This window comes from Canis lupus, chromosome 25 (assembly GCF_048164855.1).
Source record: "Canis lupus baileyi chromosome 25, mCanLup2.hap1, whole genome shotgun sequence".
NCBI classification, from domain to species: Eukaryota; Metazoa; Chordata; class Mammalia; order Carnivora; family Canidae; genus Canis; species Canis lupus.
Genome location: NC_132862.1, coordinates 2,685,345 through 2,705,868, shown reverse-complemented (window position 1 = coordinate 2,705,868; position 20,524 = coordinate 2,685,345). Strand labels below are relative to the sequence as shown.

At 49.1% G+C, this 20,524-nt stretch overlaps 1 protein-coding gene across 1 annotated transcript; it reads right to left on the bottom strand.

The window, feature by feature from the left end:
• Positions 1–11,143: 11,143 nt before the first annotated feature.
• On the bottom strand, positions 11,144–19,549 carry KRT84 (keratin 84). Its single transcript, XM_072797827.1, has 9 exons — positions 18,958–19,549; positions 17,518–17,726; positions 16,841–16,901; positions 16,195–16,290; positions 14,980–15,144; positions 14,692–14,817; positions 14,354–14,574; positions 13,845–13,876; positions 11,144–12,268 (listed from the first exon to the last, which is right to left on the bottom strand). The coding sequence occupies exons 1-9, from the start codon at positions 19,492–19,494 to the stop codon at positions 11,925–11,927; spliced, it is 1,791 nt and encodes a 596-aa protein (XP_072653928.1). The 5' UTR covers positions 19,495–19,549; the 3' UTR covers positions 11,144–11,924.
• Positions 19,550–20,524: the final 975 nt, after the last annotated feature.

The window sequence follows — 20,524 nt, the reverse complement described above, 5'->3', positions numbered from 1 at the left end:
TCTGTGCTCAGCTCGCAGCCCTATGTGGGGCTCATCTCACGACCCGAAGACCATGACCTGAGATGAAATCAAGAGTTGGATGCCTAACCCACTGAGCCACCCAGGCACCCCAGAGAGAGGGAGAGAGAGAGAGAGAGAGAGAGAGAGAGAGAGAGATTCTTCACCCCACCCTGGAGACCCAGGCAACTGCCACGACTCCCTCTGAATCTGCCCCATTCTTGGTTGCCATCTCCTGGGGCTTCCGCAGAGGCCTATCACCCACACGCCTCCCCGCAGATGAGCCACCCTGCTCCTGTGGGCTACCTACTTGTTGGGGCACGCTTGCTCTTCCCCCACACCAGGGATCACCACCTACCTTCCCTTCTGATCTGTCTACTGTGCTTTAAACCCCCCTGCTTCTAGGAAGGCTTTCTGGATTTGTCCAAAGACAAAGGCATGCTGACATCTTCCCATCCTTCCCTGGCTGCCCTTAGAGCTGCCGGCCGGCCCTTGCAGTCTTGTATCTGTGTCTCTCTGGGCTCTTGTGGACCGTGTCTCTATCCTTCCTGGCTGGCTGGTTCTCTAGAATCAACCCTGTTGGACTCCCCATGGATCATGCCCAGGTAGGGCTTCGGTGGCCGCCCGCGCAGCTCACTCAAGTTGGGCATCACCCACCATCTCTGCTGAGCCTCTCCATGCCTTTCAGATTTTGAATCTACACCACCTCCTGGGGCTGAGACAAAGCTCTTTAAGGGTCTTCTAGCCCCGTGACACTTTCTTTGGCTTTCATAAAACTTGGGCATGACTCATGACCCTGTGTGAGAGGAGCGAGGTCTGAGCAACCACAGGGAGGAGCCGGATGAGCCACTGGGCTGAGCCCATTGCACGTAGGGCAGGGCTCCCCTGCAGCCACCAAGCTGCAACCTGGCCTGCCCACCTCCCCTGTCACGGGATTCCCCACCAGGAGCTGCGAGAAGCAGTGTGGTTCCCTCCTGAAAGCTACCCACACCTCGCAGGCAGCTTACCTGGCGGCCTTGCGGTTGCCCGCGGCCGCTCTGGGTCAGAGCAGTCGATCCGTTAATACAGGGCCTCCAATTTTAGGATTGTACGTTAGTACTGGTCCGGAACTTTTTTCTTGTTTCTTCTTGTCTTTTTCAGCACTAGAACCACTTCCCTGAATCTCAGGAGGAAAACAGGGATCTAAAGCCATCTATATGACTATGTAACTCTACGCACAGATTTATTTATTTACAAAACAGGTGAGATCGGCACACGGCTTTCCCTGCTTGTCCTGTCCCCCTCCACGCCATTCTCAACACCTAGAGTGAGCCCCTTAAAACATGAAGTTGGATCATGTCACTCCTCTGCTCAAATGCTCTGAGGATTCCCCATTTCACTCGGAGCAAAAGACACAGTCCTAGGGATGCCCAACAAGGTCGCGTACCGCCTGTCCCTGGTGTCATGTCTTTCGGCTCATCTCCTTGCTCTCGGCCGCCACCCTGGCCTCCTGCGGCTCCTCGGACACACCTGCAGTTCTCCTAACTCAGAGCCTGTGCACTGGCTGTCCCTCCTGTCCAGAATGCTCTTCCCTCAGCCGCGCGCCTCGCTCTATCGCCACCTCTGGGTCTTGTCTCACCTTCAAAGAGGCTGCCCAACCCTTCTCTTTAAAATGACAATCTAGGCTCCCATTTCCAGGGCATTCTGCAAAGGTCTCTCTTGCAGACATCTTCCTATCCTTCTGCCTTCCCAGTGTCTGCCTTCCCAGATTATAATCGACTTATTCTATTTATTGATTATTGTCAGTCTTTCTGCTTTTCCCCATCAAGCCAAACCAAGCCATCACGGAACCCCACGGGAGCAGGGATTCTGTGTGCTTTGTTCATTGACGGCTCCCAAGCACTTAGGGCAGCACTGGGGATGTAGGAAGTGCTTAGTCGACCGATCACATGTGTAGGTGGATGGGAATCTCAGTTTAGGTATTTGGTGTTGGCAGAAAATGTCACCTTGTTTGAAGCTCGCAGGACTCAGGGCCCACCGCAGCTTTTTCCTGTGCAAAGGTGGTGGTTTTCTGAGCACCTGTGGGAACAAACACAGAACGGTGTAAGCGGGGTGGTGTTGGGCCTGGTGAGACAGAGGGTTTCTTTTTCAAAGTTGCTATTCATTGTTGTAATGTTTGTGTCCTAAGCACAATCTTGGAGGAAAAATTTGTTTTAAAAGAGTCTCAGAAAAAAAATAAATAAATAAAAAATAAAAGTCTCAGCTGCCCACAGCATCAGTGTGCTTCAAAAATCCCATGTAGGGCCTCCTGGGAAGCTGGTGGCCGGTAGAGGGCAGCAACCCCCCACCGCTGGCAGGTGAGGCTGAGCCCTGGATGCAGAGCCAGGGCTGGGAGCTGCCTGCCTGCTTGCCTGACTACTGTCTGCCTGCCTACCTGCCTACCTGCCTGTCCACCTGCCCTCCTGCCTGCCTACCTGCCTACCTACCTACCTACCTACCTACCTGCCTACCTGTCTGCCTAACTGCCTACTGCCTGCCTGAGTACCTGCCTACCTGCCTGCCTGCCGACCTGCCTGCCTGTCTACCTTCCTGCCTGTCTGCCTGCCTGTCTGCCTGCCTACCTACCTACCTGCCTACCTGTCTGCCTAACTGCCTACTGCCTGCCTGCCTACCTGCCTACCTGTCTGCCTGCCTGCCTACCTACCTACCTACCTGTCTACCTGTCTGCCTGCCTGCCTACCTGCCTACCTACCTGCCTGCTTGCCTGCCTACCTGTCTGCCTAACTCCCTACTCCCTGCCTACCTGCCTACCTACCTGCCTACCTGCCTGCCTACCTGTCTGCCTGCCTGCCTGTGGCCCAGGACACAGGGCTTTGGAAGAAGATGCCAGAAACAGCCTGCTGACACTTCAGCATCCACCCGCGTTTGCTCCTGGACTGGTTGAGCTGCCGAACACAGCGACTCTCCATCAGTCATAAAACTAGAACCACCGCCGCCACCATGAGCAGAGCGATAGCAGACATTTGCTGCGCACCCGCTGCGCGCCAGGCTAGGTGCTGAGCACCTCAGTCATGTCACTGTGTGTCATCTCCACGACGACTCTTTGCAGTAGGAAATATTTTCCCACTTTATGGGCAAGAGGCTTATGGAGCTGAAGTGACACCAGAACTTTGAGGCGACCAGCGTGGGTCCTGGAGTCAGGATGCCGCTGCTTCTACGTCTCAGCCTCTCTGGGCCTCGGTTTTGTTCACCTCTCAAGTAATAATAAAGGAATGTTAGCGGGAACAGTAAAAGTACCTACCACATCAGGTCATTGAAAGAACCAAGTGAGCTAAAGCCGGAGACGTCGCTACCTATGACTTATGGCCTCTGGCCGCACGGCTGGGGAGCTTAGGGCCTGGGATATGAAGTGGCTCGGCCCACACCGGAGCCCGTGGCTTTGAAGCCTATGTCATCGCTGGGGGAGGCTCTCTGGGGGGGGGGACCTTGCATTCTGCAACCTTATGAAACTCACGTATTCTTGGTAGAAGGTTTTCAAAAGATTCCTTGGGATTTCCTCTGTAGAAAACAATAACCTTCTGAAAACAGAAACGGTTTTGTTTCTTCCTTCCCAACCCATGGCACTTATTTCTTCTTCTTGCGCCAGGTCCCTGGTGAGGCCAGCTTGTGGCAGTGGTGCAGGCAGTTACCCTGGCCTGGCTCTGTCTCGGGGCAGAAAGCACGCAGCCGTCCGCCATCGGTGTGCTGCTAACTGCAGATCTGTTGTTTCGTGGTTCCTCTCTCCGTAGGTGCCGTTCTCCAGGTTAAAGACGTTCCCGTCTCTAGCTGGCATGCCGAGCCTTTGGATCAGGAATGGATGCTGCATGTCTTTTGCGCATCTATTAAGATAACAGCAGGGTTTCTTTCTCTTTAGCCTCTTGATATAATAAACGACATTATTAGATTTTTAAAAAAGATCCTTCTCTCTTTCTCTTTTTTTTAAAGAGTCTATTTATTTATTAGAGAGAGAGAGCGTGAACAGGGGGTAGAGGCAGAGGGAGAAGCAGACTCCTCGTTTAGCAGGAAGCCTGACGTGGGACTTGATTCCAGGACCCCAGGATCATGATCTGAGCCCAAGGCAGACACTTAACCGACTGAGCCACCCAGGTGCCCAACATTAATAGATTTTTTTGAAAGATGACTCAATCCTGTGATAAGCCCTACTTGTTCTGGTATGTTATTTATTAATGTTGCTACTGTATTCGACTTACTACTATTTTTTTGAAGATTTTTATGTTTATGTTCATGAGCAGTATGGGTTTTGAGTTTTCTGGGTTTTTTTTTTTTAAGATTTTAATTTATTTATTCATTAGAGACACGGAGAGAGTGAGAGGCAGAGACACAGGCAGAGGGAGTAGCAGGCTCCATGCAGGGAGCCCGATGCGGGACTTGATTCTACGACCCTGGGACCACATCTCGAGCCAAAGGCAGATGCTCAACTCCTGAGCCACCCAGGCGTCCCCAGTCTTCTGTTCTTACATGTTTTCATGTCTTTGCTTGATTTTTGTGTCAGGGTAATGCCGGTCTCATAAAAGGAGCTAGGAGGTTTCCCTCCTCTTATGTTTTTCAGAAGAGCCTTGGGTTGAGTTTTTCCTTGAACGTTTGGTAGAATGCACCAGCGAGAGCACTAGGGACTGTAGTTGTTGTGAGATTCAAAACTCACATGTTCAGTCCCTTTAGCAGACCTTCAGCTCTTCAGGTAGAACTGGTTACACAATTTATGGGGCTCGACGTAAAATAAAAATGTTGGGTCTGTTGTTAAAAATTAAGGCTTTCAAGAATTTTCAAAAATTTCAAATTTCAAGATTTTAATGACAGTCATCAGTAAACCACGTGCGGGGCATGCATGATATAGGATCCTGTGTGATTTTGCACAGGACACACACTAAGAGTTGTGGTCACACTCTGATGTGGGCATCTGTGTGTGTGCGGGGGGGCGGGCGGGGGCAGGTTTCCCACTCAGGGAAACATTTTACTTACTAGATCACTGGTTTATTAAAAGGAAGAGTCAGGTGGAAGAGAGCATAAGGCAAGGTGTGGGGAAGGGCGAGGGGCTTCCAGATCCTCTCTAGACACGTCACTCTCCCATCTCCATGTGTTCACCAACCCCTTTTGGGTTCTGACGGAGACTTCAGCATAAAATCATGATTGATCCATTCAACCTCCAGCCCCTCTCCCCTCTCTGGTAAGTTCCAACCCTCTAATCACTGGTTGGAGCCCCCTGCAACTAGCCTCTCTTCTTAGGTACACCCCAAAAATCAGCTTATTAACACAAAGGACAACGTTATCACTCTCCTCGTTTAGGAAATTCCAAGGGTTTGCGGAGTCCGATCCCAGGAAGGGGATGAAAACCAAACATCTATTTCTGATTACAAATCACAGTATCACACATGCCCATGAAGCTGTCCCTGTATTTGGGCTATTTTTTTTTTTTTTTCTTGAATCAGCTTTGGTCATTTGTGTTTTTCAAGGAATTGACCCATTTCCTCTAAGTTCCCAGATTTCTGGGCATAAAGCTGTTTGTAATATTCCTTTATTATCTTCTTAAGTAATATCTGCAGTGTCTGTAGAGATGTCTGTCTCTCACTCTTGAGAGGGCTGCTTTTTGCCTTCTCTTCCCCCACCCCTCGTACAGCTTGTCTAGACGTTTACCCATTTTATTAGTCTTCGAAAGAACCGGTTTTCAGTTGCATTACTTTGTCTTTCTGCTTTTCAGTATCATTGTTTTCTGCTCTTTTCTTGATTACCTCCTTTCTTCTGCTTGCTTTGTGTTTACTTTCGTCTTCTTTTCCTAGTTTCTTTTCTTTCTTTCTTTTTTTTTTAAGAGGGAGGCACAGAGGGGGAGAGAGAGAATCTCAAGCAGGCTCATGCCCCATGCGGAGCCTGAGGCTGGGTTTGATCTTACAACCCTGAAATAATGAATTGAACCTAAGTCAAGTCAGACACTTAACTGACCAAGCCACCCAGGTGCCCCTCTTTTCCTGGTTCCTTCCTTCCTTCCTTCCTTCCTTCCTTCCTTCCTTCCTTCCTTCCTTCCTTCCTTTCTTTTTTTAAAAATTATTTATTCATGAGAGACGCACAGAGAGAGGCAGAGACACAGGCAGAGGATGAAGCAGGCTATGCAGGACTTGATCTCAGGACCCCAGGATCGTAACCTAAGCCAAAGGCAGATGCTCAACCACTGAGCCACCCAGATGCCCCCTTTTCCTGGTTTCTTAAGAAGGAAACTTAAATAATTGATTTGAGACCTTCCTTCTATTCTAATTTAAGTATCCAATGTGATAAATTTTCCTCTAACCACTGCATTAGCTGCATCCCAAAATTTTGATACGCTGTGCTTTAGTTTTCACTCAATTAAAATATTTTCTAACGTCCCTTGTGGCTTCCTCTTTGATCACTTGTTATTTAGAAATGTGTTGCTTGATTTTCAAGTATTTGGGGGGTATTCTCCAGATATTGTTCTGATACTGATTTATAATTTAATACCATTATGGTCAGAGAACGTGTTTTGTATGGGGTTGAGTTTTTAAAACTTGTTAAGATTTGTTTTATGGCCCAGAAGTGGTCTGTTTTGGTAAATGTTCCCTGTTGTCACTGAGGAGAATGTGTATTTTTCTGTTTTTAGGTGGAATGTTCTGTAAATGTCAGTTGTCAGCTTGATTGATAATGTTGTTGAGGTCTTTTGTATTCCTATTGATTGTCTGTCTACTTGTTCTGTTGATTACCGAGAAAGAAGTGTTTAAATCAAGTATGATTGTGGATTTGCCTGTGTTGCCTTTCACTACTTTTCAGTTTGTGATTCATGTATTTCGAAGCTTTGTTGTTAGGTGCATACGCATTTAGAATTGTCATGTCTTCTTGTTGAATTGACCCTTATAACAGTATAGGATCTCTTTACTGCTGGCAGTATTTCTTGTTCTTAAACCTAATTTGTCTAATATTAATATAATCATTCCAGCTTTCTTTTCATTATAGTTCTTGTGATATACCTGTTTCAATCATTTTAATTTGACCTATCCAAGTCTTTGTATCTAAAGTGTAGACAACATTTATTTCAGTTTTTAAAAAAAAATCTAATCTTACAATCTCTGCCACTTAATTTGGTGTGTTTGGACCATTTACATTATGTGTGATTATTAATATAGTTTTACTTAGAGCTGTCATTTTATTATTTGTTTTGTTTTTGTTCCTTCTAATTTTTTTTCTCTGGTACCCATTTCCTGTATTTTTTGGATTATTTGAATATTAAAAAATATTCCCTTTAATTTATTTATTGACTTTTGAGTATATATCTTTGTATTATTTTTTAGTGGCTATTCCAGAGATTACAGTGTAAATAATCTCATGTTTCACAGTCTATCTAGAGTTAATATTTCATCACTTAGTGTAAAATGTTATAGTTTTCATAGATATTCATTTACATACATTGAAATCCTGCCAGATAATGTTACAATTTTTGTTTTTAATAGTCAGACATATATTTTAAAGAATACAAGAGAAAGAAAATCGTTTTATATTTATCCAGTATTTACCATTTCTATTGCTCTTCCTTTATTCCTGAAGTTCTATGTTTCTCTCTGGTATCATTTCCTTTCATTCTGAAGAACTTTTGCCTTCTTCTTAGAGTAGGTCTGCAGACAGCAAATTCTCTTAGTTTTCTTTCATCTGAGAATGTCATTCTGACCCCCACTTCTTAAGAATACTTTTGCTGGCTATAGCATTCTGGGTTGACAAGGAGTATATATATATACGCTTAACGTACTTTTTCAATATTCTTTTCTTTTTATTCTTCAGATTGGATAATTTCTATTGATCTATTTTCAAGTTATTGACTTACTTTTGTCTTTTCTTTTTTGGTATGGAGCCCATCAATGACTTTTAAACTTCAAATGTATACTATTTTTTTTAGTTCTAAAATTTCCATCTGGTTCCATTTTTATAGTTTCTTTTTCTGCTGAGAATTCTTAACTTTTAATTCACTTCAAATGTGTTTACCTTTCTCTTATGGAACATTGTTATAATAGTGATTTAAAACCTTTGTGTGATAGTTTCAACATCTGTGTCATTTTGGGATTAGCATCCGTTGTTTTTCTTTCCCCTTGAAAATTGGTCACAATTTCCTGGTTCCTGGATGTCAAAATAATTTTAGATCATATCTTGGAAAGTTTAATGATGACGTGTAGACTCTTGGTCCTGGTAAATCCTATGAAGAGTTTTCCGTTTTGATTTATTTGTTTGATAGAGAATCTGCCTAATTAGGTTCAGACTAAAAGTTCTTCATCTGTGGGAAACTTCGTTCAATTTCAATTTTCAAGACTTTCTTTGCTTGCTGATTTGTGTCTGTCCTGTGTCTGTTCCACTTAGGGTTTGTCTGAAATGTGGGCAGTGACTTAACTGTTATCCAGTTCTCAAAGCTTTGGCACGCTGTTTGGGTCTCCCTTGCATGTATAGCTCAAGGGAGAGCCCAGGACTTGTACATGTGTGGATTTACACACAGAGGAATCCCCTCCCCAGTTTTTCTCTCTCATTTCTTCTACCAAATGGGGGTCTCTTTTCCTGGCTCCTCCTTCCAAAAAGATCAGGCTTCTCTTGGAGTTTCTGCTATCAGATTCTGGCTGCTGCACAGCCTCATGACTGGGATCTGCTCTCAGGCAAAACCATGAGAGAAAAGAGAAAAACAGGAGGATTCCCCCTATGTATTTTCCAGCTCACAAGTGCCCTCTTTCCTGCTTCCCCTGGATAGAAAGATGGACTTTCTTTCTTTTAAAAAAAAAATTTTATTTATTTATTTGAGAGAGAGAGAGACAGAGATAGCAAGAGAGAGGATGAATGGAGAGGAGAGGGAGAAACAGGCTCCTTGATGAACAGGGAGCCCATTGTGTGGCTCCCTCCCAGGACTCTGGGCTCATGACCAGAGCTGAAGGCAGATGCTTAACTGCCACCCACGTGCCCCAGAAAGATGGGATTTCTATTAGAGTTAATGGCTCACAGCCTTACTACTGGTCTCTTTGGACAGGGCACAACCACTGCTCACTGGATTCCAGAGAAGTCATTGTGGTGTCGCACCGATGGAACTTGCTGGAAATCTCGCATCCAGAACTTACCAAAAATCCACCCTCTAGGGTGCTGGGGAAAGTTTTTCATGAAGAATGCTGGAGGAACTCCCTATGAAATTGCCCAAGAGGGGTGCTGGGGAAGCTGCTGGCTGCTGAGTGCTCTGCTGTGCATCGTGGGGTCCTGATATTATAGAAGTCTGTGCTGCAGGAATCTGGCAGTAGAGAAACTGCTGAGGGATCCCTGGGTGGCGCAGCGGTTTGGCGCCTGCCTTTGGCCCAGGGCGCGATCCTGGAGACCCGGGATCGAATCCCACGTCGGGCTCCCGGTGCATGGAGCCTGCTTCTCCCTCTGCCTGTGTCTCTGTCTCATTCTCTCTCTCTCTATGACTATCATAAATAAATAAAAAATTTAAAAAAAAAAAAAAAAAAAGAGAAACTGCTGAGACAGCTCAATGGAAGGAAAGTCCTACTCCTGCAACGTCTCTCCGTTGATTCTGGAAATGCCTACTGACAAGGCTTAGTCAACATCTTGCCAGCTGGCAAAATAAAATTTTTAGAGGGATCAGATCCATTTTCACAGGGGAGGCAATAAGGGTGAATTTGGAACCAAGGCAAGAAATTGATAACCAGCACAGGGTAGACGTGGGTCTGGCTGAGGAGACGCACAAAGGCCAGACGGGGGCTGCCTTGCTGTCGCTGCTACCTGAGAGGCGTGTGTGACTTCACATGGCAGACGAAGTGGGGAGTGTGGAGCTCCTGGAAGCAGGAGAACAGGTGGGCTGGGAGCCAAGGGTCAGGCAGGCCTTAGACTGCGAGCAGAGCGACATGTAAGTTGTCAGGTTGCTGGCTGAGGTGTGGGCGAGGTGTGCTTCTTGCAGAGGAGGGCTCTCGAGGTGAGGCAGAGGGGCAAACAGTCCCTGTGTGAGACGTGGGCCCTGATGGAGCTGAGCCCCGGGAGCCGATCCTGAGTGCGTGTTGTCTGACTCCTGTCCCCACCTCTGCTGTCACTTGCAGGCTGTGTCATTCAGCCCCAGAGAGATCTCCAAACTGGGCACGCTCTCTCCAACCTCTTGGTTTTTGCACACCCTGTTTCCTCTGATTGGAGCACTTCCTCCTCCGTAGTATGGCCAATCCATAGGCCTTCACATCTCTGCTGGGACATGACATCCTCCAGGAAGCTTTTAATAATGCCCCACGTCTAGGTTGGGTCTCTCGTCTGTGGAGTGCAGCATTGACTCCACTCTGAACACGGCACGTAGCATGTCAAGTCACAGGTGCTTGTCCACCTGTCCGCCTGTCAGCCTGGACTGTGGGCTCTCTGATGACAGGACCACGTCTCATTCACTGCTGTTTTCCCCGCATCGTGCCTGGCATGTAGCAAGCATTTCACGAGAGTCTGTTGGGTGAAGGAATAAAGGATGAGAGGCCAGAGTGGGGTGCGTGGAGGGATGGCACGGGGTGGAAGTGCATAGGCAGATCACTCAGGGCTTATATGCCATGTTGAGAAGTTTGGATTCTTTCTGAAAGGCAGTGGGGAGCCACTGAGGGCTATTAGTGGCGGGGGGGGGGGGGAGCCATGATCAGTTTTCTATGTGAGTGAGGCCTTTCTAGCAGCATCGTGATGAGTGAGCTGGATGGAGACAAGAGTGAGGGTAGAAGGATGAGTGTTCTGCAATGATCCCAGAGGAAGTGGGGCTGGGACAGGACCTGGGGAAGAGTGGGAAGGGTTTCTGTTGGTCAGGAGGTGTGGGGCAATGCCTGGAGAGAAGTGGGCTGCTGGGCACTTGTTCTTGGGGCCTCTGCTGCATTTCTTCTCTCCCTCACTGAGTTGTGAGCCCCCGCAGGGAAGGGCCTGAGCCCTCTTTCCTCAGTGCTTCCTCTGTGCCCAGGACAGCAGCCTCTGCCCTTGGCAAGTCCCTGGGGCGGGGGGTGTACGTGGTGGAGAGGGCAGGGGTTGGAGTGGTGGAGCCCAGGAGGCAATGTCTCCCATCGGCAATGTGATCCAGAAGGAGAGGCCAGAGTCCTAGTGAGGTTAGCTTGGCAAGTTTATTGAAAACCCAGCAATGCAAAGGATAGTACAAACAGGCACCCACCCCACCCCAGACCCCCCTGGAGTTGCAGACATAAACCCTCCTGCAGCACACGGGGGTTGGGCCTCCCTCACACCACCAACAGGGGCAGGGGCATGCAGCATAGCAGAGCCCACCTCTCCATCTGCACCCACCCACCATGTGCGCTCACATGCACATTAAACCAACAACGCAGGAAGAGAAGCTGCTGGGACGTTTGCCACTTGGAGAAGAACCATCTCAGGGGACTTAGGGATCCCTTGGGCCACCAAGGACTGTGGATCCTTTCGGGTGAGGAAGAGAAGGAAAGAACCTTCTCCTGCCAGGGAAGGAAGGAGGAGGCAAAGGGCAGTGGGCTAAAGATGCCCGCAGTGTGGACAGCCAACTCTCCATTCTCCAAATTAATCCAAAGCCAGGGATGGCGATGGTGCCTAGCACATTCTTTTTGGCTTTGGACTGTTCATTTTCTCCCCAGGGCCCTGATTTGTGGAACTGTGTAGAATGAGCCTTTCTTCGGGACTGAAAGGTAAAGAGTGATCCGAAGAGTGGAAATGGGGAGTCAGGGAGAGGCCAGTCTACTGGGGCTGCAGACGGAGCATCCGGGTGGTGGAAAAATGCCCCCGAGGCCAGGGCCTGGCAGATCAATCCTTGAGGAGAGCGGCGTTGCCTGCCTGGCAGGAGGGGTAGCTGGAGCTCCCTCGGGCCCAGAGTCTAGACACCTCTGGGACAGAAGCAGGTGACTTTGAGGTGGCTCTTCTCGGGCAGTGGCTGGCTGGCGTGGCCTCTAGTACTTGGTGCGATGGCAGGTGGTGGTGGACACAAAGCGGACGCTGGAGCTGCGGCTGCCTCGGCCCCCGCTGCAGCTGCTAAAGGCCCCGTCGGGGGGCAGCGGGCAGGGGACGCTGGGGGCGCAGGCCTCGCCCCCCAGCACTGAGCTGCCCCGGGAGCCGGCGCTCAGCAGGTCCCCGCTGGCCTTGATGACTCGGGCTCCCCCCAGGCTGGAGGCGCAGGTGCTGACGGAGCGGATGCCGCTGCCGGACGGGCAGATGACTGCGCTGCGGGACAGGGTGGCGCTGGCGGCCAGGGCGTCGGGCCCGCACACCGTCCCGCCCCGGGAGCTGCTCACGGCTGCGGGCGGGAGAGGAACCTGTCAGCGGGCAGGCCGCCCACTCCTGGGGCCCGGGGCCGTGCCCTGTGCTGGCGGGCACCAGGGGAAGGGCCCGCGCAAGCCGTCCCTCTCATCCACACAGACAACACCCCCCTCTCCCTCCTCTTGTCTGGGCCACTCTAGGGCTGTGACTCCCCTCAAGTTAAACATTCAGATTAAAATGGGAGAATTTGGGATCCCCGGGGGGCTCAGCGGTTCAGCGTCTGCCTTCAGCCCAGGGCGTGACCCCGGGGTCCCAGGATCGAGTCCAGCATCAGGCTCCCTGCATGGAGCCTGCTTCTCCCTCTGCCTATGTCTCTGCCTCTCTCTATATATCTCTCATGAATAAATCAATAATTTTTTTTTTTAAATAGGGAGAACTCAACCAATTCCCCAGGTGGCATAGAGTCGTAAGTTGACTGTCATGTATATAAGGCTGAAGTCAGGTTGGGCAGAGAGCTGGATTATCCAGACAACTGGAACAGTAGCTGCTACAAAGCCATGGGCTTTTCTCTCCTGATTACATCATGTCCCTGGGGGGGTCCCCGCATTGTCCCTCCAATAAGAGTCTCTCGTCAGTTCTCTTTTGACCCACTGACGCCTTTGCTCTGTAGCCCTCTGGTATCCACTGGGGATATCTCCATACCCCAGGGCGCCAACCCAACTAAGATCCTTGCTTAGAGCAGCCCCGTCTGTGGAGGGGTCCCCTCTCCTTCCCTCTCCTTTCACCAGAATCCTTCCTACCATCCGTGACCTCCACTCAAGCTTGACCTCTTGTAGGAAGCCACACCTTCTCCAAGGGCAGGCTCATCCGAGGATGAGCAGCTCTACCCGCCTGACCTGCCCAGTGTAGCGCTCACCCCACCAGACATCCATGTAGGTTTGTACTTTTGGATCAGGAATCTGAGTCTGAATTCTGGTTGTGCCACTGACCAGTTTTGTGACTTCTGGCAAACCACCTATTTTTTCCAAGTGAGCACTAAAGGGGTGCTCATGCCTCTCTTCAGGGCTTTGAGGGTCAGGCTGACAATGGGTAGGGCTCATCTCAAGAAGATTATAGTTCTAGAGAGCAGGGGGTGGTCTTGCCTTCTCTGTGCCTGCCCCCCCTCTTGCCCCCAGAAGTGCCAGCACAATCCCCTGCATGCTTTGGGCACAAATGAGGCTTTGGCAGCAGCAGCAGCAGCAGCAGCAGCAGCAGCAGCAAGACTTGTGCTCATCCTTGTCCCATCCCCTGCCATGAGTGTAGGGGCAACTCCTGGGCACAGGCCTTTTCATTCCTTCTCTGACCTTTGTCCCTGAAGGACAGGACACTCACAAGAGAAAGGCTGACTCTCTTCTGGGACCTTCTTCCACCCATTCGTGATTGCTTTCTCTGGGGACATCTCAGACCTCAGCTAAGGGATGCTCCCAGTCCAGGGGCTAAATGGTCCTTGCCTCCCTGACTATCACGGCCAACCCTAGCATGGGTTCCGGATCCCAACGCAAGCCTGACTTCAAAGGAATTTTGCAGAGCCCCAGGAGAGAAGTGTGAAGAGGAAAAAAACTCAAGTTTCTTACATATGTTGACTGGCCCAACACCTTCGCAGATCCTGGGGAGAGAAAGAGATAAGTCAGTTCACAAGCAGAGTTGTTCCTTGAAAAGCTGCCTGCTATCGGGAGGGCTTTCTTGCAGAGTGAACCCACCCATGGTTCTTACCCCTGGCTTACAAGCATCCCGGGAGCTTTGAAAAAAACACATTTTGCTAGACTCTGCCCCAAAACTCTTGAGTCAAAAAATTCGAGGAAATGTGTTTTCATTATTATTTTTCAACAGATAACCCATCACAGAAAATATCCCATGATTCTTGTGCAGCCTGCCTACAGACTTGCATTTTAGAGGCGAAAATCTAGAACCATCTTCTAATTCCCTGGCAAGGGCAACCTGACTAACGCTTGCAGGGAAGCTACTGCTGCCTGTAGAGATGGTTCAAGCGGACGATTCTTCACCTGGTCCCTTCCCCACGCAGTTGGTCTAGAAGCCTAAATCTCACCTCACCCCCCACCCCACCCGTACTGGGAGCTCTCACCGGATCTCCTCGCCCTCCAGCAGGCGCCTGTAGGTGGCGATCTCGATGTCCAGGGCCAGCTTGACGTTCATGAGCTCCTGGTACTCGCGCAGCTGCCGGGCCATGTCCTGCTTGGCCTGCTGCAGGGCGCCCTCCAGCTCGGCCAGCTTGCACTTGGCATCGGTGAGGGCCGCCTCGCCCTGCTGCTCCGCCTCGGCCACTGCAGCCTCCAGCTTGGCCCGCTGCGGGGAGGGCATCAGGCAGGTGGGCTTTGGCCGGGATTAGGGGATCCCTGGGTGAGGCTAGAAACAGAGCCCCTCCTCCTCCCTCTGAGGCTTTCTCTCCTCTCCTTTGCCCACCTGAGACTTGGCGTGCTCGATCTCCGCCTTCAGTCTCTGGATCAGGCGGGTCAGCTCATTGATCTCATCCCGTGTGTTGCGCAGATTGTCACAATGTTGGCTAGCTGTCACCCGCATCTCCTCATACTGTGTGCGGGGGGAGGATGTTATAAGGCCAAAGTTTGAGTGAAGACTGCAGCCCCAACTGAGTTGAGGGCCTTAGACCTCCACTGGGTCCACTCCATCGTACATGAGTCTTACTCTAGGGGTGTCTACACCCCTTCCTCAGCCCCCCACTCCCTTTCACACCTTGGTCTGGTACCAGGCTTCAGCATCAGCCCGACTGCGCCTGGCGACCTCTTCATACTGGGCCTTGACTTCATCGATGATTCCATCAACGTTCAGGTCCCGGCTGTTGTCCATCTTCACGATGACTGATGTCTCTGAGATGTGTGACTGCAGCAACTGGATTTCCTGTGTTGGAGGATCAGCAAGACAGATGGGCTCAGAGTCTCATCAGTGGCTGGAACTCTGCCCAGGAGTAGCTTTAGGAGCCGAGAGCATTGCTCATTTGTTCAGAGCAAAAAGTTGGAGCTGACCATCCAAACCCAGGATGAAGAAGGAGACGTGAACCATTTCAGTGTGAATTTAAACCCTTGTTATAGGGGTGGGTCCGTGGTTGAGTGTCTGCCTTTGGTTCAGGTCCTGGGATTGAATCCTGCATGGGGCTCCCTGCATGGAGCCTGCTTCTCCCTCTGCCTGTGTCTCTGCCTCTCTCTCTCTGTGTCTCTCATGAATGAATAAAATAAAATCTTTAGGAAAAAAAAGTGAGCCCTTGTTATATGCCCGAAGATACCCCTTTAACACCTTATTTGCTTAGGGGAATACACGGGGCCTAGGAACTTGGCAGAGGGGAGCGAGAGCCATGCTAGGGTTGAAACTTTCCTTTGGCTTATCCACAGAGTGACTGTGGTGGTCATGGATCACTGAAAGTTAATAATGTTCTAGAACATGATGGTCTAGGAATTCCTGTACCTCCAGTCCTTAAAAGAACCAGGGACTTAGAATTGGCCCTTTCCACTCAGAGCCAGACATTAGCTCTGGCTGGCTCTGTACCAGTCCAAACAGACCACTTACAAAACAAAAGATAACTAGTTCATTTAGCTAATTAGATCAAACACAATTTTTCTTACATCTTCTAACAAATCAGTTTTCCAGATTCTTCGGATTGGTAGAGAGGAAGTGACACTCTTAGAGCCCGGTCTTTGGATTGGCCAAAGAGGAGTTGCATCATAGATCCAAAGAGTTTATTCATAAACCTGAGTCAGGCTGTTGAGAAGCCTTACTTGCTTACCTTCCCTTCTCCCCTTGTGGATACATCGACATATAGAGAGGATATAGATTGGAACGGGAGGAAGATATATGGTACTAAATGTTAGAAATGATGCCAGTCCAGACGAAGTCCCCCAGGAGTCCAGGCTGAGCACTGATCTCCTTGTTTGGCTCAGAGGAACGGATGCTTACCGCCATGTATAGAGTTTTCAGAAAGTCAATTTCCTGAGTTAGGGTGTCCACGTTGGCCTCTAGGTCAGACTTATTTAAGAAAGCTGTATCCACATCCTGCAGAAAAGAGAGAAGGATAAAATGGTCATGACTTGTGCGCTGTTTAAACTTGGTAGGGTCTGGAGATGGGTGGGAAGATCAGGCCAATCCACATAGGGCCAGGCCAGGCCTTGGGATGGGTGGGAAAGTCCCTGGAATGCAGTTTAGTGACTGTTGTTCTTCTCCCTACTATGACATGAAAACTTCCCTGAGGGCTCCTGGACATTTCAAATGCTTATTTAGAGACAAGAAGAATATGGATAACCTAAGACTCACTCTCTCTCTCTCTCTCTTTTTTTTTTTTAAATCTAAGACTCTTACAAGGTCACCTCTTCAGACCTCTGCTCTTGTGAAGACCCAATCTTAAATAATCTGAGGCCAAATCAGAACTCCAAAGGGAACCTGTTATATGAGCTTAGAGGTTCAACCTTGTGTGGGTGGCCCCAGACTCCACCGGGCTTTCTCGGGCCATTTATAGGTAGGGAGTTGGGGGTGGGAGCAGGTTTTGTCTTCAGAACATTTTCCTGTCTCGGGGAGAAGTTTGCTTGGACCTGTTGGTCTGTCTTACCTTCTTCAGAGCCACAAACTCATTCTCAGCGTTGGCCCGGAATCCCACCTCCTCTTCGTACCTGGTTGATAAGGATTGAGAGGGTGAGTTCTCATTCTGAACTGAGAAGCAATTACTCCCAGCAACCCAGTGAGCCTCTTAAGACATCTCTGTTACATCCAGGAGCATGGGTCTCTGTTGCCACCTATGTGTTCTCATCTACTTTGTCTCATCTTTAGGACCATTTATGAGCCTATGACCTTCAGTTTTTCCAAATCTCTTTTACTTTCTCAAATTAGATTTGGGGTCTGAAAATGTGGACCGTTGTTACGCTCCTCTGCCGGAAAAGACTTGGAGTCATTGTACTTGAACATAGAGAAAGTAGGACCCCACTCATTGCTGAACCCGAGCACTATTCTTAAAACCAGAGGGCTCCTTTTTCTGGAGTCCACTCTCCATTCCCATAGACAAGACTAGGGATAAACCATGCCCAATTCCAAAACTCCTTTTTACTCAGGACCTGCAGAGGGCTTTCTCCTCCTTCCCTACATATCATTGCCCCTACTCTCAACTCTAGGCTGAGTATTGAAACCAGCAGTCAACCCCGATCCTTCCAGCTGCTGTTATCTGAGCTTGGCAGCTGCTTTGGGGACCAAACCCTGCTGGTTCTTGTTCTATGAAGTAGAGATGCCACTTACTTCTTCTTGAAACCCTCAAGGACATCCTGCATGTGGTTCCTTTCAGCCTCAAACCGAGCCCGGTCACTGTTTGCTACGTCCAGCTGCCTCCGCAGGTTGGTGATATAATTCTCGAAGAGGGGCTCCAGGTTGCTCCTGGCACATTTCTGCTCTTGGAGGAAGTTCCACTTGGTCTCTAGGAGCTTATTCTGCTGTTCCAGGAACCGCACCTAAATCCGCAGGGACAGAGAAATGGCACCTGAAGAACTTGATGGGGTCGCCTACATGTGGGCCAGTTCTTCAGGTGGTCAGAGATGACTCTCAGCCTTATGTTGACGTTGTTCTCTTGTCTGTTGACTTTCATTCCTCCTGTAACTCAGTAGAAGCTGTAAAAGTATGTCTGCAACCCCCTTCTCATGCTCAGCCAGGCTCACCTGCAAACAGAAGCTTTCAAACCAAAGCACTTCAGTACCATTTCCCCTCTACACTCCAAGAATGGTGTAAGCCAGTCCACTGGGAAGTTTGAAAAATTGATTTTACCTGAGCTGGGATTTGCCTATATCTAAAAATTGGTATCGGGCATCTCTCACTGAGAATGAGGAGCAAAGTATATTGGGATAGGATAAGGCATTAGGAGGTGGGAATTCTCAGGTTATAAGTCCTATCCACCACCCCAGATACTCCATCAGCTGAGAATTGTAGAGCTGGAGAAGAACTTGGATCATTTGCTCCACTGGTTCATTTCAGAGATAGGAACCTGAAGCTCACAGAAGGGGGTTTCCATTCTCAGAGAGAGAGGATACCCACTCCATGGAGGCAAGGTTTGTGGGATGTCAGTTCCACATCATCAGGGTGTCACTGTTCCTCTCATCAGTCTGAAGATCATGACTTTCTGTGGTGGCTTCCTACTATTTCCTTCTATCTAGGCATCTCAGCTGGATCTTGGTATAACCCACGGGGGAGAGCATACATTCTTTCTTTTGTGCAAAAATCACTCAGTTCCATTCTCTACTTTCCTGATCCTGAACAGATGTGGTTACCCAGCCTCAGAGACTGTGACAATCTCAAAAAGAGCACAAAAATCTTAAAGGATAAAACCCTTTAAACACGTAGCCAACATTTGGCCTGGCCAAACTCTTAAGGTTTCTAGCCCATCTGAGAGATATTTCTAAGTGACTAGGTGCTAGGACTTAGTTTGTCCAGGTGCCCTCAGATTTGCCTGGATGTTTCTCTTTCCTTCAGAAGACACAACCACTGTCCTAGTCTACCCCATCATGCACCATTTCCTCAAGTTTTTCCTTGTTTTGCAACAAAGTGACCCAGAAATCACACTGCAGTGCCTGAAGGATGTGGGTCAAGGCTGATGCCTCAGCCTGGGCTGTTTTTTCTTAAGGGAGAGGACACTCCAGTGCATTTTAGCTCTTCCCATCCCAGATCTAAAGATTGAGCTGTCATAGGTACCTTGTCAATGAAGGAGGCAAATTTGTTGTTGAGGGTCTTGATTTGTTCCTTCTCATCCTTCTTCACCCTCTGGGCATTTGGATCAATCTCCAGGTTGAGGGGGGTCAGCAGGCTCTGGTTAACGGTCACTGCTGTGATAGATGGGGCTGCTGGGATTCCACCTCCTCCAACTCTGTAGCCAAAGCCATAGCCAAGGCCACTGCCGGCTCCAAATCCCAGGCCAACACAACTGCTGGCCCCGAAGCCCATACCAGCACCACTGCCATCACCAAAGCCAAAGGCCATCCCACTGCCAGCACCAAAGCCAACGCCACAGCGGATGGGACGAGGGCCTACAGCTGCTATCCGGGGTGAGCACGATCCAAAAGCGATGACGCTCCGACTACCAAAGCTGCCAAGGCCCCGGAAGCTGGGCCCACTCCTGCAGGAGACAGAGCTTGTCCGGAAGCGGTTCAGGTTCTGGGGGATCACTGTGGAGCAAGAGCTGAAGTTGCCCATGCGGCACCCAGAGCTGACTCGGTAGGAGCGGCAAGACATGATGGCTTCCAGAGCGGGGATTGCAGAGTAGGGCGAGCTGGAGCTGGGAGTCCCTCTGAGGCTAGTGGATCTCTTTCCCCCTTTTATGTGTCTGAGAATCTGAGGATTGGCCCCATAAAAATGCAAAAAAATCCATTTGGATGCATTTATGAGCTTGGGTAGTTAGCAGAAACTCTTCATGCTTGTGACCTCGTTAATAATGAGCTAATCTCAGACACACCTATTCTCCTCAGGATCCGGCTATAACATCAAGCCTATAAAGATTAAAAACACATAAACACATAAACATTATGGTCCTATTTTCCCCCCACAAGTTCACCACAATTGCCATTATGGGGACATAAATTTGCTTTGGTCATAAATCCAATAGCCTTTTTCACTGCAGGTGCGGCTAACCACCAGAAAGTTAGGATGGGACGATTCCAGCAAGAGGCTCAAAAGAGATGCAACCATATGGATGTAACCCCCTAAATAGATGGGGTGTGAGAGGGGTATGCAGAAGAGACAGGGTCTACACAGCTCTGAGTCAGAAATGATATAGCAAGAATATGGCTTGTTGCATCTCTGTAGATGGATTAAGTAGTCCAAAACCCTTTTGTACTGTCTTATCTGTCCTCCGTGCTCTGGTTTGGTGGTTTACATACGAGCTGAATCTTCAGCAAAGCTCATTTGGGTTGGTGTAGATGCACGTCTGATTTGAGACACTCAGAAGAGACTAATTCATGAATTCATTACTTCACTCAACGATTATCAGTTGTCCCTGTGTCCCAGGCAGTGTGCCTGGTGCTGAGGATGGAGAGATAAAAAGACAGTCTCTGTGTTGGGGGGGAGATTTGTGTTAAGGTCTTCCACTGGTCAATACTTTCATGGAATGATTTGAGGCCAAAGCATGCCAATGGTTTAACCATGTATCTGTGTGGAAAGTTAATTACATGATTTTGAATCCCCAAAATACACATTAAGGCTGATCTATAGGCTTGTGTGTGGGTTTCTTATGCTGATGAATCTTCGGTTAGGGTAGAGAGACCCA